The sequence below is a fragment of the Stegastes partitus genome, unplaced genomic scaffold, assembly GCF_000690725.1.
Source record: "Stegastes partitus isolate 25-593 unplaced genomic scaffold, Stegastes_partitus-1.0.2 Scaffold0, whole genome shotgun sequence".
In the NCBI taxonomy this organism is placed as follows: domain Eukaryota; kingdom Metazoa; phylum Chordata; class Actinopteri; family Pomacentridae; genus Stegastes; species Stegastes partitus.
In genome coordinates, this window is record NW_007577731.1 from 3,079,242 (window position 1) to 3,097,308 (window position 18,067).

An 18,067-nucleotide genomic window follows, 5' to 3' on the forward strand; every position below is an offset into this window, starting at 1 on the left:
GTGTAGCTCAGACTGAATTCACTGTTTAGGAAAAAAAAGAGACAAATTTGGGCACCGCGGTAGCTCAACCAGTTAAAGATGGCGACCCATATCGGGGGGCTTTAATCCCAGATGCAGCGGTTGTGGGTTCGACTCCTGTCCACGGCCGTTTGCTTCCCCTTTCCTGTCTCTCTCCACTGTCCTGCTAATAAAGGCAGTAAGCTTGTAAAAGAAAATAATCCTATCAAAATAAGGAAAATTTCCAAATCCTTCAAAAAAAATGACACTCTTATTCTTATTCAGTCTCCACACATGTTCTCACAATGTCATACAATGTCACGCGGGACAATGTGTGCCCGGTGCTCGATGTGCAGCAGCTCTTTTCAGGCCAGTGTAGGCTGAAGGCCTCCTTCTCCAACAATGGCACATCACCATGCCAACAGAAGCGGTGCCAGCCACGGTGCCAGCTTGGCATGGCCCCCGTGTTAGCAGTGGATGATTCAAGGGCATTAAAGCACAATGTGGGGGTTCCAGTTTATAGATGGCTGTGCCAGGATTCCCACCACAGTTTGCTTTCAAACAGCCTGTCATTCATCGCTCTCTGCTACTTCCCCTCCTCTCGTGCTGTTGGCCCGAGCTGGAAGCATTAACAATCCATCTTCTGAAAATTTGCTTTGCATGCACAGAAGCACCGGTCATGCTTTAATGTTCCATATTTACTCGTAAGCAGCACATAAAACAAGAGCGTCAGATATTTCACCACAGGTTTTCTTCAAGGGTGGCCGCCAAACAGCAAGCGTTTTGCTGCACTCTCATTAAGGATTGATGATCCAGAAGAGATAATAACATCTTTGTTGATTTGCTAAATTGGTGCCTGCCAATTCATATGTTAAATTAATGTTGTAATGAGTGATCAAGGGGCATGTGTCATTTTAATTTTTAACCACCTCCAGCTTAACATTAACCATCATCCCTGTCTTCTTGCCTTGCAGTGCTCGGAGCAAGTGACTGTGATGGGCTGTCGAACTGCATCTGAAGTACTCTGCCAAAGAATAATATCCACTCCTGACCTACTCTGAAGAACAATATTTGATTCAATCAATGTTGCAGTCTCCCTCGGGGGGAATTACTCCTGAGCAATAGGTGAACCCTCCGAAAAGAGCAACGGCGGACCATGTGATACTTGACCTTCACGGAGAGAACTCATGCACACTCCAGAAGATGTCAAATCTGATCTGAAGCTGTTCTCGAGAGGATCACCCAGCTCGTAATTCAATCATCTTTCCATGTTTTGTTGAGCATTACTCAAACACCATGGGCCAGCAGTGACAAAAGCGTAGTCATCAATGCTGGATCTTCAGTTATTGAGGAGTACCAGACATCTCGCCATGGATTTGAAGGAGATTTTCTTCACCAGAGAGCGACTGTGAGAAACACCGGAGTGGGGGGATTCAGACACTGGGAGCTTGGGAGGATTAGCTTGTGTGCTGCTAACCCATGGTGGATCTGCTGTGAGCAGGACAAGGGACTCAGCGGTGGAGGATGTCAGCAGAGGCCGAGCTCCAGCCGGGTGTCAAAACCAGCCAGAGAAAGGAGTCCAGGAGGATCAAAGGTACGTCAGAATCTAATAAACTCTCTCATCTTTGCAACAGCAACGCATCAGCACTGATTCTGTACCAAAGATGGATGTAAATGTTGGGCCCATATGGTGTTTGAAGATGGATTGAGATGAAAGCCTGATTATGTAATGCTGAATGAAAAGTACTCAAAAGACAACCTCAAAACATGTCAGGACAACACGGTAAACAGCATTCTTAGGTTTTTTTGCGGGCAGGGAACATAACTTTGCAGCTTATTGGATGCAGCTAGTAGAATACAAGGAGAAAAGCTTTCACTCAGTCAAGCCTGCCGAGAGGCTCCCTGTCTCATCCCAGGGATCCAGATGTAGTAACAGCTATTCCACGTAGCCCCGGGGTTCGGTAGCGCCATGATTTAGGTGTCATGGACAGGGTAATTCACACCCTGTCGCTTTGATGAACAGCATAAGTGATGTAATAGGACGAGGCATTCTCAGAATGTTCACTGGGAGATTGAAATGGGATTGAATTGGCTGAGAGGAGCAAAGAAGAGGAGATAGAGGGGCAGAGAGGGTGGGAAAGTGAGCAAAAAGAGGATGCTTTCTTATTGGCCCCTCCACCCTCTTCGTCCCCGTCTTTCCTTTTTTTTTTTTTTTTCCCCTCATTTCTCCATCAGCGAAATAAAGCCACTCCAGCTAGTCCAGTAAATCTGGCTTCTGCGGACTCGCTGTAACGAGGCCGTGGGGCCAGGTCCTCCGTGGCTGTTTCACTGGCTCTGTCGGCTCGCTCAGATAAATGGCCCGGCTGGAGGAGGGCCCATCGATTTGAGTTAAGTGGAGGGGGGAGAGCGGAGCGAGGGGGCAGCTGCTGCACACGTGGCCATGCGGCTCATCAGAGGGGGGCTATCAGCGCAGGCTATCAGCCCCTGACTTTACCATGTTAATCACACGTGCTGCAGGGGCCGCTGTGACAATCAGCAAAGATGCTATTTAGATCCATATAAATGGAAATGGGGGAAACATAAACGCACGCAGAACGTCGTTCAGGCATAGCTCGTGGTGGTTTCCAGCCTGCTGAAGGACACTATCGAGGATCAGGCTGATGACATATATTTAGATAAAGCACTCGTATGGGTGGGAAGCAGCAGAAGAAAATAATGGAATTTAAAGGATAGGGCTGCCGTTACTTTGTATGTTTCTTCTTGTCGAGAAACAACTTGGAAATACCAACCAGGTATGAAATTGTTTCTTGATACGTTCTGACTTCCCCGTCCTGTCAGGAAACACTCCCAAACTCATTCTCTGCTATTGATGACGTTAATCTTCAAACACATAGACATAGTTTCCTTTTTTTTTGCTTTAAAGTGAGCACATTTCTAAAAAAGTTGATCACTGTAGGAAACATTAGGCTACTGAAAGAATTGTTTGGATTAAACACAGTTAGCATTACGATGGTTTTATATGCTGGCTTGAAATAAGTCACTGTGTCCACATTCATTGCTATGAAACATGAAACCATCATTGGTGTTTTTTACTCATTAGTGCATAGGTTGTTACTTCAATTAGGCTAACGTTGCTTCCTGTAACTGAGCCTGACACCCTAAGTGCATTCCACAGATTCAAAGTTAAACAAATAGGTCTACATATAAAGAAATGTACATGATTGCATTTTTATTGAGTTAAATGAGAAGACTGATACCACTGTCCTGTCTGAGCAATGCTAAATATAAGAGCCAGGAGATGTTTTTAAGCTTAGCATAGCATAAATGCTGCAAACAGGGAAACAGTTAGCCTTTTTTTTATTTTTAAATGCTACTCAGTATTTCTTGCTACTCATTAATTAACATGTTACATTTAGTTTGGTTAATTCCTTCATAACCCAAGTGTGAAAATGCCAAGCTGTGGTTTTATGTGGTGAAGCTAATGTTGCTATTTGAAGATATTTACTGAAGAGCTAACGACATATTTTTCCTCTTTGGGCCAATATTAGTGGCCGTAGATTGTATATTAATGATGGCCGTAGCCTCCAGGTCTGAGAAATGAAGCCAGCACAGAAGTGCCGTAAACCTGCATTCTTTGTAACAGCCAGCAGGGGGCGACTCATCTGGTTGCAAAAAGCAGCCAGATTGTATAGAACTGTGAGAAAGTGAGCCTACTTCTCACTTGATTTGTTATCTCACTAAACATTTTCCTAATCAGTTAATGGTCTCGATTGCTGGTTTCAAGTCTTCTTTAATACAGCATGATGTTTGTTTTTTAAATTATGTTAGCATTTAGAGTAAAATAGACAATAAGTCAGGGTTTGCTTGTATTCGAGTTCTCAGTGAGGTCAACCTCTCACTCGTCACACCTGGTTTCAAATGAGCAAGATGACAATGATCAAAATCTAAATTTAAGGCTTCACAACAGTTGTCCACCAAATATTGGGCGACGGTACTGCAGCTAGACATACTGGATGAGGCTTGAATCTCAAAGAGACGACATTGACATGCCATCCCTCCATACGTCCTTCCATACATACTGACTCATAAAATGGCAGAGGGCCAAAGTACTGCTCATAGTAATTGTAATCTTAACACTGGATCAAAACGTCAATAATTCCTAATTTGTAAGGTCTATACCTTACTATGTTAAGCGCTGTGAGGTGGCATATGTTGTAAACGCTACACAAATAATGATGACTATAGCATGATTGGTTTTGTTGTTTTCATGGGATTTACCACAGACTGTATATAAAGAAGAACCAACCCTATGTGATGTCACCTGTAGGTTTTAAAGCTCAGGGTGGTTGTTCTGTCTGTTGCTATTTTGGCAGTGCATGAAGCTGCCTGACTCCTAATTAATCCCAAAATGAACAAAGGTAGGCCATGCAAAAATCTCTATGAATGAGCTTCTACCTGTCACTGAAACTGACTGCTGCCCTCGTTAGGCAATATTTCAACCCTCAATACAATTGGTTTGGGTAAACTAAAATAAAAATTCACCTTCTGGGCAGTGGAAACTAGCTTGAGAGGCTAAAACTGTTCAATCTACCAGGCTGTAAACATGTTTGTTTCTTCTGTGAAGTTGAACATGTTATAATAGAGGTCTGTGGTGACTGACCTGCTTCTTGAACCAGTCTCTAGTGGCCATTTCAGGAACTGCAGCTTTTTTGCAGTTTTATTTCTCATCCTCACAGGTTGTCCTCTGGGATTTGCTGATAAAAGGGGTAAATATAGAATGCAGCCTTATCCTCTAATGCATTGTGTGCTGCTTATTTCTTTGCATGTAATTTTCATGCTCCTCTAATGCATCTGCGACAGAACGTTTACAGTGATAGTGTATGCACTATCTTGCGTTCAGCGTTGCCACAGCGCTCTTCTTTGCTTTCCAAACAATTTGCAAAAATCAAAAACCTCACTGCAGCAAAGTCTGCCACAGTAAAGCCAAAGCTCCCGTCTACCCGTCGACAGAATTGCTTTACATGCGTGACTTTACTCTATCTCCATAGCAACTGTTGCTCTCCCACTGTAATCTGTGCACAAAAAAAATTATTCATTTCAAAAAGACAGACAAGGAATGGAGGACAGAGAGACATTGGGAGAGAGAGAGAGGGCAGAGAGACAGCACATAGACACAGGAAGAGGCAAAAAGCAGATTAAATCAGCATTCACCTCTCGTACTGTAAGAGGCAGCACAAATACTAACCATTTCCCCCCTATTTAAACACTGTTTTCCTCATCTGACCATATCATTTTTTCCGTGTGCTTATCCAACTGTTTCTTCATGCTGCTTCGGCATCAAGGTCTGGAGCCCCCTACCTTAAAGAACACACATCAGTACCTGCATGTGACTCTGCAGTGATCTATCCACCGCTCTGATGACGTGCACAATACCCGTCATTAACTCTTACAATCAGCCATTTAGACAAAGTTTGGAGCTCTGACGTCGGTGTGGGTTGGACGAGGGGAACATGTGTCGCCGCTAATGTTTGTAAATGTGTATCCGCGTGTTTGCTGAGGCTTATGAAAGTTAGTTTTGTGCACATGGGGGAGGCAGATGGCGGCGACAGATTTGCCTTCCTCAGACATTCATTCTCTTTACTGCTGCTTAAAGTCGTCAGCCCTCCGCGCTGATGGGACGCACCTTGTGTTTTCATTGTCGGAGGGGGTGTCCTGTGCGGAGATACACAAAAATAATGGTTGCTATTGCATATTTCATGCAGGCTCATTATAGCTCAGAGGATGGTGTATGTGTGGCCTACTGGCAGACGGGTGGAGGGGTGGGGGGGGGACGCTGATGGAAAAAGACGAGCGGGCGCAGATACACACTCAGAAGGGTTCATAGGTTAAGCTCCCTCAGTGCCCGGATCCTCAACAAAAAGTTTCTTGTTGCCAAGTCCTTATATCTGGAGGGGCACTTCTGACTCTCCATCTGTTGCCATCTGTCCCCTCACTGTCCCCATTCTAGCGTGGCAAGAAGACGGATGCAACACTGTGATCAGAGACAAGCCCTGAAACAGTATGGAGCAGAGCGAATGGTAATTGTTCTCTCCATGGTCCTGGTGCAAAGCCTGCGTGTCAGGTGGGATGTTACAGCGTTTGATTTAAAGCCCTCTGATGTCCTGGCTGTTAATTATCAACTCCTTTTTTTTTTTTTTTTTAGAGGATTTGGCTATTACATGCCATTTGAATTGCTAAAAGACTATTAGGGAAGGAAGGAAGGCAACGGGAAAATACTGTGACGGAGATCTTGGACACAGAACCACCGGGGCTTCCCAAATGGCGGGAATGTTGTGCCATGTGTAGGCTACATGGAGACAAGCGGTACACAATACTTTAGGCAACCCGCTGTCAGACAAATCATGAGCATCAGGCGTATGGGCCGGAATCATTGTGAGGACCATTCAACCTTGGGTAATTGTAAATCCAGAAAGGCAGAAGAATATGTGTCACCTCCCTTCACAAACACACACACACACACCTTCTCCTTCTCGCTGCTCCTTTCTTACAGTGTGTAACAACATGAAACAGCATGCCCCACAGCTCTTTAGTTTTCAAATACAGCACACTTGCTCATCTCCATCTGAACCCAGAGCACGTAGCGTACGAGTTATGCCACTGAGTCAAGGCTCTCTCATTCGGTATGCAAGGCCTACTTTTTTTGAGGATCTGTGCATAAACCTCTAAATCTCTCCTGAAGTGTTATTAGTGGGGGGGGAAGGCATGCTGTATGTAAAGAAACAAATGGCACAGAACATCTGGTTAGAGCTCATCTGAGAGCATTGCGCTGAATTGGACCGATTGTGTTTAAAATGCAACTGGAGCAGCATGCATTTTACATTACATTACAGAGTGTATGAGTCATTAAAATCAGGGTGGAATACATAATGCTGCGTGAATAGACTGCAGTCACGGTGTGAGGGGTGGTTTGAAGCAGGAACAACAACAAAAATTATCATAGAAGTCCACCCTCGCTGCCCTGCTGGGCTCGAGAAGCAACAAGAGCGTGACTACGGTTCGTCTTTTCGGGGAGTTTGTCGTCTAAGTCTGGGCGTCCGTGTCTGCTCGTGGCTGCTGTGTGCACGCCAGCCAGCCTGGTTCATGTTCAGAGGTGCACGGTGGCTGTATATAAGACTCATTATCCCCTGGCAGGGAAACAAGTCTGAATTAGGCCCAGATTTGACATTCACTTGCTTAGAGACTTTAATGACTTTAGCATCGTCAAGCCTTCCCTTCCCTTCCCCCCCCCGTTAGAGAATTGTGCCCTCATGAATTAGTGAGAGGGTGTGCATATCCAAGACAAGCACTTGCATTTGAACTAAGACGTTTCTTCTCCATTTGCACAAGCCCTTTAATTTGCTCCTTTTTTTTTTTTTTTTTCCTTCTAATTTTTCCTTTTGATTTTACCCTCGGAAATTGCAGGAAATTTGGTTAGATGGTAGCGGGGACGGGAATGCCGTTTGTTTCATGGTGGAATAAGCTCATTTTTGGCGTAATGCGGTGTTGGAGTGCAGCCTAACAGTCTCCGTTAGGGATGTTACACCTTGTCTTCGTCTCGCGCGCAGCTTAGCCAGCCACTTAGACGTGCTCCTAACTGATGTCGTCTGCGGTCTCGTGACCTAGATTCGGAGTGAGGAAGGGGCCTGAAAAACTGTTAAATTCTCCAAGGTGCTGGTGACCTTGATTTGAAATCCTGCTATCTCTTTGTGCAAATGCAGGGGAGGTGGGTGGTGGTGGGGGGGGAGTCGGTGTTTTAACTCTCGCAGGTTACGAGGGGACGGTTTTATGCGCTGCAGATAGCGCTCGAGGCTCGCACCCTCATAATCAAAGCGGTGCGGACGGCAGACAGCGCGGAGACAAAATGAGAAAGGTGTCAGTGTCAAGGAGATGTCAGGGCTAGCTGCAGAGACGGAATAATCAGCAACAGGGAGGGGAGGGACTGACAGTATAAAGCCTGAGGCCATCCAGGCACACACTTGTGAACCCCCCACCACACCACCATCATCATCCCACCAACCTTCCTGCCACCACCCAACATCCATCACGCAGGGAGGGCTCGGGAGGATTGTGGATGAGCGCTGGACCGAGATGATTCCCCTCAATAGCGGCCATTCAAGCTGGTTTGTCGCCACCAATAGCACCCATGGGAACTGCGGGGCATGGGTGCGACGCGGGAGGGAGCACCCCCCTTCGTCGCGCCACCTCGGAACCTCCCATCCTAGCCTTTATTTTTGCGTGTGAATCCCCGCCACAATGCGCCATTAAAGCTAACAGCGTGGAGCGTTTTTAGCGTTCCCGTTGTTTTCTCATCCGGCCCGCTGCCTTCATACGACTTCATTTCCAATTTCAAGTTCAATTTTCTTTCAATCTTTGCTCGCCGCTGCTAATTTGCCATTCATTCTGCATTTCCTATTCCATAAATATTTATAGCGGCAAACTCATGCACACACACACACACATTCACACACACATAGTAGCCTCTGTACCTCCAGCAGGGCAAAGTTGTAGGATTCAGTTGAGCTCACACATCCCCTTGTTTCCTGTAATCACCCTTTCTCTTTCCTATTCTCTTCCTCATTTCTCGTCCTCTTTTTTTTTTTTCTCTCTTCCGCCGCAGGTCAGGACCGCAGCGAGGCGGGGCTTATTAAGCGTTTCCGCGGAGATGGCGTGCGCTACAAGGCCAAGCTGATCGGGATTGATGAGGTGACAGCAGCGCGTGGGGACAAGCTGTGCCAGGACTCCATGATGAAGCTGAAGGTGCAGACTTCTTTATGTGTGTGTGGGGACATCATTGAGCTTCTTCGCTCATCTCGGTCAGATTCGGAAAAGGCATGCTCGGGCATGACTGTATTGTCTGTTGAATGAATCATGGGAGCTGTCCTCTCCTGTGTGTGACTCACCGAGCTGACCAGATGGAACAAACGAAGGTCCAGCCATATTATTCCATCACTCTTTGTTCTGTAGAAATCTGCTATACTGTAAGGTTTTCTTTTTTACATTGTGTGCAAAATGGTAGCGGCTTTGTACTTTCTTTTCCCTCTAATAGGCTGCTTTATTTTTAGTATTGCTCAAAGCTCTCTGCATTTATTCATACAGCTATTTTTTTTTTTTATTCTTTACCTCGGAGGCAAACTGGCTTCCTATTCTGAGCGGCTTAAAGCAGTATATCACTTAAGTAAAAAAAAAAAAAAATCACTTTTTAGCATCTGACTAGAGGAAGAGCAGCTCCCTGGCCCCCTCCATCGCGCCTCTGTCTCCTGTATGTTTTCTCGTGTCACTCACGGCTTGTTATTTTTACAACAAAGTCCGCGATGTTGTACTTGTGGCACGTATGCAAACTGCGATAACATGACCCAGATAATATTTAAGCCAACGTTCTTTACAGAATGTTGCGAGTAAATTAGGTCAAATTAAGCCCCACAGTAAGAAACAAAGTCAGGGAGGGAAAAAATAAAAAAAGTCTGAATACTAGGGAGTGAAAGAGCTGAGTATTCTTAAACTTACAGTAAGTGTGCAACTAAAATGCTGTTAAATCACCTTTCGTCTTAGTGACTGAGGCTACACATCTAGCTCCAAAGATTGATTGAAAATACCGTCTCTGTTTGAGTTTTTTGATGTTTCTTGCCGACTCAAACTCATGGTATCAACATCACGCTAAGAAGAATGAAGCGACATGCCCCAGACAAAAAGTCAGCAACGGAGGGTTCATGTAAATGTCATGGAAATAAGGAAAACAACAACTCTGTATAGAGGTAGTTACTCCTCCATTTTCTTTTACCTTTGTTTACCTGCTTGGTTTTTAACTTTACGAATGAGGAGTCACCACAGGTAAATCCATGATTAGAGCCGAACACGGCGGTTAACATTAGCATCCAGGACCACTGGGTGCGTCGTAAACAGCCAGTGTGGCAGTTACGAGCCCCTTTCACGCAGCGTGTTTAAGGCTGCTGAGCCTTTATTCCACCTCAACGTTTTCTGTGTAAGACAGAATGAGGGGGTTTTGTTGTTGCCCCTTTAAGCTGGCAGCTGAATCGATGTTTTGTTTGAAAGGGAGAGCCGGCGTGGCGGGCCGCCGGACGCCAATGCTGTTGGGTTATGGGACAGTGGAGGGATCGGCCGATTAGCGCCGTCGATATTCTTCCGATAATCAGGATTGTTATTTTTATGAGCGGATAGCCAGTAAAAGAATTAAATGCACCAGTTTGATGCACCAGTTTGATGCAGCTCTCTGTTTAGTCACTGTGGTCTCAGCACTATGTCACGAGTAACAACCAATCAGCTCTAAAAGCTGCTGTTCAGAGACAGGGACAGATGAGTGCATCAGTACATTTCATTATATTGGTTAATTAGTGGAGCTGTGTTCTGAAGGTAAGGCAGCGGAAACGGTTAAAGTTGTCAGGAATTTTACATTATGACGCAAGAATGCCCAGTTTTCTGAATAAATCACTTGTTGCTGTCAGTGCAGCAAAAGCGTATTTTGCTGATGGTGTTATGCTAAGGCTATCCCTACGAGGTTAGCTGTGGCTAATGCTATCTGGAGTAGCGTAACATCTTCCTAAAGTAGGATTCACTTTAGCAATCTGCTCCAACTGATAGGCACGCCTCTCTGGCAGACATACAACCTGCAAAGACTGTATGACAGGTTCCCTGCTATCAGATGCCGTAAATAAATAACACTTAATGTATATCAGTTCCAAATATAGACTATTGGTCTTTCTTGAATACCAATAGTTTCTTCCCACCGTTGCCGACCGCAGATGGAGTCCAACGGCAACTTTGGATTGTTGGGGTTTCTGTTCCAATTCGTAATTTCTTCACCTCACTATGTTATGTGCTATGAGGTGGAATATGTTGTGAATTATGCTATATTATTAGAAATGAATTGGAATTGAACTGAATAATTGCTACTGGCATCAGTTCTGAAAAAACATATCGGTCAGTCCCTAGTCTACAGGGATGTTTTTGGATGTAAGGGGTCCAATGTTTCCCAGCCTTGGGCACTTGCTGGGTCTGCCCTTAGGCAACAAAAGAAAACATACTGCTTACACTCTCCTACAACTGCACAAACACTTGCTGTACCTGGTGGGACACAGTCAACATTTTCACTCCCACCAGAACGCACTGCATGGCTGCTCGCATAGATAATCAATGGAAAAGCATGGAAATGAAGGATCCTGTCGACATGTACCATTACGCTTCACACCTCTGATTCAGGAACGCCAGCCGCTACATGAACGCATACACCGGATTGGCATGTTTGGTTCAGAGCAAAGGAACGCTGCGGCACCATAGTGAGGGCGTCTTCTTAGTGGAGTTATAACACGATCTCTGTGTGAAAGCAGCAACCAGCAGGACTTTGATAGTGACTGTTTTTGCCGTCACGCATATTAGTTGGCGCACAGCTGAAGTTCTTGTACCGCTTGGATGCCACTGCCTTGGTTCAGTTAGCAGCTGCATTCGAAAATATCTGGTTCTTTGATTAAAAAGCAGAAGGTTCACTGTATAGAAAATATCGGGGGTAGAAGTTAATTACTACCCCCACGGTGCACCACTTAAAATTCTGTCAGGTGCAGCACTAATGGCAAGAGGAGGCCAAACACTACGCTCTTTTTTAATCAGATGCTTAAATCGGTTCTCCTCTACTTTTGGGGCCAGCTTTATTCAAATTCAGCCGCTATGATGCTGGTTTTTTGGCAACAACTGCAACAACTAAGTGTTTCAAATGAGCCTCAGACTGAGTATAAACTGGGCGCTCTAATGTATGCCTATGTGGTCGTGACATTTTTAGAAAGCGTGTTCAAGCTAAGAAATATTAGGGCTACTGTCAGGAAGAATCAAATGAAATGGGAATCGAAAAATTTAGAAAAATACTGGTGGACAGAGTTTGGTCGATCTTTCTGACTTTTTGGGGTTTTAAGCAGGAGGTGTCAGAAAAGTCACCACAGGGATAACTGGTTTCATCGCGACGTCGCTTTTTGATCCTTGGATGTCGGCTCTTCCTGTCATTGTGAAGCAGAAGTCACCAAGCGTTGGATTGTTCACCCACTAACAGGGAATGTGAGCTGGGTTTAGACTGTTGTGAGACAGGTTAGTTTTACCCTACTGATGATGTGTTGTTGCAATCCTGCCCAGTACAAGAGGAGTCAATATAAATAACGAATTACTCGGATATAGCATGATTCCGCTTCTGTATCCTTTTTTTTTGTCTGCGTTTAAAGGCGATGAAAAACCTCCCCCATCACTCTTTGTCGGGAGGAAAAGAAAAGCAGCACAGAGGCATCGCTGCAGTAGGTGGCCGTGGGATAAATCCGCCTCCGAAAGACGACGTATATGCGTGGCTTTTTAAGTATCTTCTCGCTGACTTTCCTGGAGCTTAAATGTGTGGGAAGCCCCACAGCAAAAGCAGTATCGCCAGAAGGCAAAGCCTCTCATCACCCATATCCATTCCCAGTCATAAGTCCAATAAAACAACTTTTTCGCTGCCTTGATCTGACATTTCAGCAATGCCCTCCATATGACTCCAGTAGTCACCAGCTTCCAGCCACTTACAGTCAATGGAGCAGTCGATATAGACCTGCTATTATCTGGACAGGGGATAGAGGAGGGGACGGGTCTCTATTGAGCTGCCGCTCGCTGCCATGAGGACTAATCCACCAAATGGAGAAGCCGATGGCTGATTGACAACATCCATCGACTCGCCCGCTCGCCCGCCTCTTTCTCACTCACTTCATCTCTTCCTTATCCCTGTTGCTTGTCCTGCTCTTTATCCTTCTCTCATTACTTTTCCCCTCCGTTGTTACTCCTTCAGCTCCCCATTTTCTCCCATATGAATATATTTATGTATGTAACGGCGGGTGGATTTTTTTTTTTTTCCTTGAACATCTCCAGCTTGATGGTGATTATTGCAATTCACTGTGGCCGGAGTTTTTAAATATTAGCCAGGCTTTAAAGGAAAAAAACCTCTCAGGGGAAAGCGGTCTGAAGCGCAGAGGAGGTCGACCACTTGTTATCAGAATCAGGGCCTGCAGTTTTGTCAGACATATTCAGCACAGAAAGCAAGTCTTTCTTCTCTTATCTTTCCCCTTCTTCTTTTTCCTCTCAGGCGTTGTTCTTTGAAAGACATGTCAAGCACACAGGTCGCATCAAATGGAACACGGTGGAAATTTTAATTGTTTTCTTTATCAGAGTTGAGAATATAAGGAAAAAAAGAGGAGGTGCTGAGATCCATGGGAAAAAAAAACCGCACTTCAAAGGCTTGGACCGGTTGTTCAGTCAGCACTATGTGAAATTGCCGGAGCAAGCTGGTCGGTCAGCAGCGCAATCCATTCTGTCAGCAAGTCTCACCTTATTGTTGTTAGCTAGAACTTGTGTATTGTCACGTTGAAGTGCGGTAGACCTACTTCAAGAAAAGAGAGGGAGAGAGAGAAGAAAAAAAAATAGCGGCAATAATAATAAGTCTCTGCACAACGTGTGAATTCCTCTGAGAGTGAAGCTTCAAGAAAAGGCACATGAAAAGAACATTCTGTCCTATCACACCTTATGTAACTCCTGTCACCCTACCCCCAATCTTTCCCCCTCAATCCCGTCCCCAATCTCTCTCACCCCCACAACCTCCCCCCCTACTGCACACTCACCTGAGTCGCAAGGAGGCTCGCTGTCTTTCACGCTGAGCTCATATCCTTTCATCTCCTCATGTCGTTTCCTTTAATCTCTTTGCAGGGAATGGCTTCCTCGGCACGTTCCAAAGGGGAGCACAAGCAGCGAGTCTTCTTGACGGTCTCGTTCGGCGGGATCAAGATTTACTGTGAAAGATCAGGGGTGAGTAGTGTGTCAGCGAGCGGGGGGCCTGCCGCACTGCGAGGCCTCTGCCAGCTACTGTACCGTGAACCCAGAGTATAGGACATCCAGAGGGCAGACGCTTGCACGGCTCAGTTCACAGCGGCTGCTGGGGCCGCCATCTTAGAAGCCTGACTGGCACAGTTGGCATATTAGTGCAGCTGAGCTACCTGCACGTGTTCTCTCGCCGCGCATTTTCTCCAAATATTAATGCAAATCAAGCAATAGCATGCTTTCCACGGGACAGTTTGCCCTTTAGCTCATGAAAATTAAACCTGACAGCATTAAATTGCAGGTCTTGCATTTGATATATGACCCAGAGTCAAGTATTTTAACATATACCCGAGTGCGATTAGGGGTATGCTGCAGGACCTACTTAAGATCACTCAGGCCCTGTCTGTCTGCTAATGATAGCGCAGTGAGCAATGTTATGGTGATGTTATGAGACGGGCTGTTGCCGCCTCCATCCTGGCTTCCATCCCCCTGGCGGACTCAAAGGCCTGCTGTTCCATTACAGGATGATCGAGGGGCTCGGCTCTCCCCCGTCCTGCGGCGTAGTGTTGGCTAGATAGGCCCACTCTGCTCATCAGCGCTAACCGATAATTAGCACTCAGTTCCACCCCTTAATGATCATTGCCGCTAATGCTAATTACACCGCGGCTCCACCTCAGCTGTCGTTAGTGCTAAACTGATAATTATGCAACAGCGTTTGTCCCGTGGCTGCCGACCCCCACCCGACCACCCACGGTATATCCTGCCCGCCCCCCAAAAAAAAAAACCTTCTTTGATAATATCTCTTTTCAGTACAACTGGTGGTGACGTCTTTTTTTTTTTTTTTTTTTTTTTTTTTGCCTGTAATGAAAAAGAACATTAAGCCTCCCGCCACGACCTAGCAGCTCACCAGCTTTTGACAAGCTCATTTGTTGTTTTGGAAATCATGCCCCCTAATGCTCTTCATTTTATTTACTGATTACTGGCAGTAAATAACACTCCTCACTTAATATCCCTCTCGAGTTATTTAGGTGGAAACGGGGATCATTCCGGCGCAGGCTGTGTCAGCAAGCGTTTAGATGGAAATACTTTATGTAAAGCTGACATGATTCTCCGTTGAATCGAGTGCACTAGTCATATTAGTTTTGTATTTTACATTAATCTGAGGCGTTACTAGCGGCTCTCCCGGCTGAATAACGGCTAATATTCAAATGAAAGCTCCTCCCCAGCGCTTAGGCTTATCTCTGCTAATAGAGGAGCGGCAGGTGGGTGTGCCGAAATGACAGCTGAATTACTCTGTGTGTATATATGGGTGTGTTGTCTGTCACTTTGGCTGCAACATAAAGTACATTTTGAAAATGGGAACATCTCTTGCTCATTAATCTGCCGTTTCTCGCTGAAAAACCGCCGCATCTCGGCAGCACAAAGCAAACGTCATGCAGCCGGACGATGCGCACAGTGACAGACTATGCGGTTCTATAGTCGCTATAGTATCCACAGAGGGCTGTGATAAGAGATTTGAAGATGCTTGAATGTTCCTTCCCTCTGTCAGACACTTTCAGGCTCACTCTGTGTTGGTTGGTTGCATTTGGTTCAACAATATGCAAAAGATGTTTAAACTAGGTTTGACCTACTTTGTCTGCCAGCGCAGTGTACAGCGCTGCGCCTCATTTTTTTAAAAAAGAAGGCAGAATTTCAAATCAAACAAGATCGTGTTTTGCATTTTGCAGCTTAAAGAGAAAGAAGACGGCATTCGGTCGTCGCGGCGTCGCTTTGCTTCACCTGATTTATGAGGCCGCTGTTGATTCATGACGTCTTTCTGCCGTCTAGGTGCTCCTTCATCACCACTCGGTCCACGAGATCAGCTACATCGCCAAGGACACCAGGGACCACCGGGCCTTCGGCTATGTCTGCGGGAAGGAGGGCCACCACAGGTTTGTGGCCATCAAGACCGCACAGTCTGTAAGTACTTTTCCACTCCGCTGCACTTGTTCAGGAGAAGTCTCAAGTCCTCAGGTGTTACAGTGAATGAGGGCGGACTCAAAAGCAGAGATTGGACACAGACAGTCAGTACTTTGAACTGCTTTATTCAAATGAAGTGAGTGTGGAGGGCTTGGGGAGAGTGGAGTTGGGGTGCAGCTGGAGAGCGGGGTGCTGCCGGGGGCTGGCTGGGCTGAGCTGGATGAGTTTGCAGAACAGAGCTGGGCTGAGCAAAGAAGCCAGGCAGGCAGGCAGGCAGGCAGGCCTGTGAGAAGAAGCTGGCGAGGTGGACGGAGCTGAGGCTGAAGGGTGGTGAGACTAAAGACAGAAGGATGGTCAAGTGGGCTGAAGAGACGAGCGAGAGCACAAGATTAGAAAGAAACTGGTAGTGGTTGTAGCCTCTGTAGCACTTGGCTAATGGGACAATATGGCAATAGAGAGTAAAACTGAGGTATATATGGGTGCCGTGGTAGCTCGACTGGTTGAGCTGGTGACCCATGTACAGGGGGACGCAGCGGATTCATGGCCCTGTCCTGCAAGTCCTTCCCCCGTTCTTCTCCCCTACTTTCCTGTCGTCTCTCTCGACTGTCCTGTCCAATAAAGGCAAAAAAGAAACCCCAAATCTGAGGTATATATGAGCAGCAGGTGTGGAGGTTGATTCAAGTTCAGAGGAGCCACATCCAAGCAAAGAGAGAACACGCATTGGAAACAACAAGAAATAAAAACAGAGGGACGTAAATGAGAGAACACGAGGTCGAAGGAAGGATCCCAACAAGGGTAGATCCAAAGTACCAAAGTTACAACTGTACAAATTAGAAATCAAGCATATTACAATTGAAGACCACCTCTAGAGAAAATCAAGTTTTATGTTTAAATTGTTGTTTCTTATATGTCATGAGCGATCAGCCGACACCATGGCTGAGTAGCTCCACCTTGAAGCTGCAGTGTAATGGTGAGAGTTTCAAAAACACACATTCAGACTTCTGGGGTTTCGAACGTAACATAACTAAAGAACTAATCCTGCCACCTTGCAGGGTGTGACTTTCTGAATCGATATTCTTCTTTAGAAACAGTTGGACCATGTTTGCCTGAATTACAGCGATTGAGCAGAGTCATAGGTGAGCTGGTGTGCTCGATTTGCAGCAAGTAGTGGACGGGTTTGGGGAGAAAGAGGCTGGGAATTAATTAACAGATTAATAGATCTACACATTCATATGTCTATGAGTGACTTTAAGTCTTTTTTTTTTTATTGCTACAGCGGCTTGTGACTGGAACAATTGATCTGAACCTTAATTCGAGCTGTAATTAAGTAATGAGCCCTGAGTCATCTCAGTTCACAGGCCGAACAATTAAAGATTCAAGTCGTTTTTAGTGATTCTGTTCACTCCAGTGGAGAATGCACAAATGACGGTTTAACGAGACAGAGAGAAGAAAAACTCATAGAAATTAGTGTGGTACTGTAGCGCAATTTAGTGACGTACAAAAAAGGATTGTAAAACCTGACAGTCGCCCAAGAATCTGTCTTATGCTCAGTTTTAACTTCTTGGTGTTACAATGCAACGCAGTAGCTGACCAGAAAACAAGCAGACACGACTGAGCTCTTGCATTTAGTTCAGAAGGAATAACCTAAAATGTACACATGCAGTCCGGGCATGTCTTAAAAATTTAGGGAGGTGGACAACACACAGCGCTGCAGATTTCAGGGAGGCACAACCAAAGACAGTCCAGTCAGAGAAAACAAGAAGTTCAGTCCACTGAATCCAAAAGAAAAGAGAGCAAACACACAGCAAGACAAAGTTTTGAAGACAACATAGAGACACAAGGATAAACAGACTGGAGGACAAATGAGGGGAACACAAGCTAAATAAGGTAAACAGGAAGGTGAAAGGACAAAGGAGAGATGCTACATTCAGACAGCAGATTTTTTTTTGCCCTATGCGACCTGTATCTGATCTTTTCATGACAGTCTGAACAACACAGATCTGATTCTTTCAAATGCGACCCAGGCCACTTGGATATGTGGTCCTAAATCTGATAGGTATCTGCCATATCTTTTGCCATGTGACTTCTGTCTGAACGGCCATTTATCCGACCTTCACGTCATTAATACACGACAGACGTCACTGTTCTGTGTTCAAGTCGGCGGGAGGGGAAGAAAAACCACAACCAAGGTGGACGATAATGTGGAGTCCAGTCAATGGAGGGAAAGCGAGGTTTCTGAGTG

The 18,067-nt window shown here is 45.6% G+C and overlaps 1 protein-coding gene across 1 annotated transcript in view; it reads left to right on the forward strand.

Annotated features, from left to right (window-relative positions):
- The first annotated feature begins 1,521 nt into the window (after positions 1–1,521).
- dab1b (DAB adaptor protein 1b) overlaps positions 1,522–18,067 on the forward strand; it is a 28,455-nt gene continuing 11,909 nt past the window's right edge. Inside the window, exons 1-4 of the mRNA XM_008297396.1 lie at positions 1,522–1,591; positions 8,654–8,793; positions 13,756–13,854; positions 15,694–15,825. Of these exons, the coding sequence (XP_008295618.1) occupies positions 1,522–1,591; positions 8,654–8,793; positions 13,756–13,854; positions 15,694–15,825 (441 nt within the window). The remainder of the gene's footprint in view (positions 1,592–8,653; positions 8,794–13,755; positions 13,855–15,693; positions 15,826–18,067) is intronic.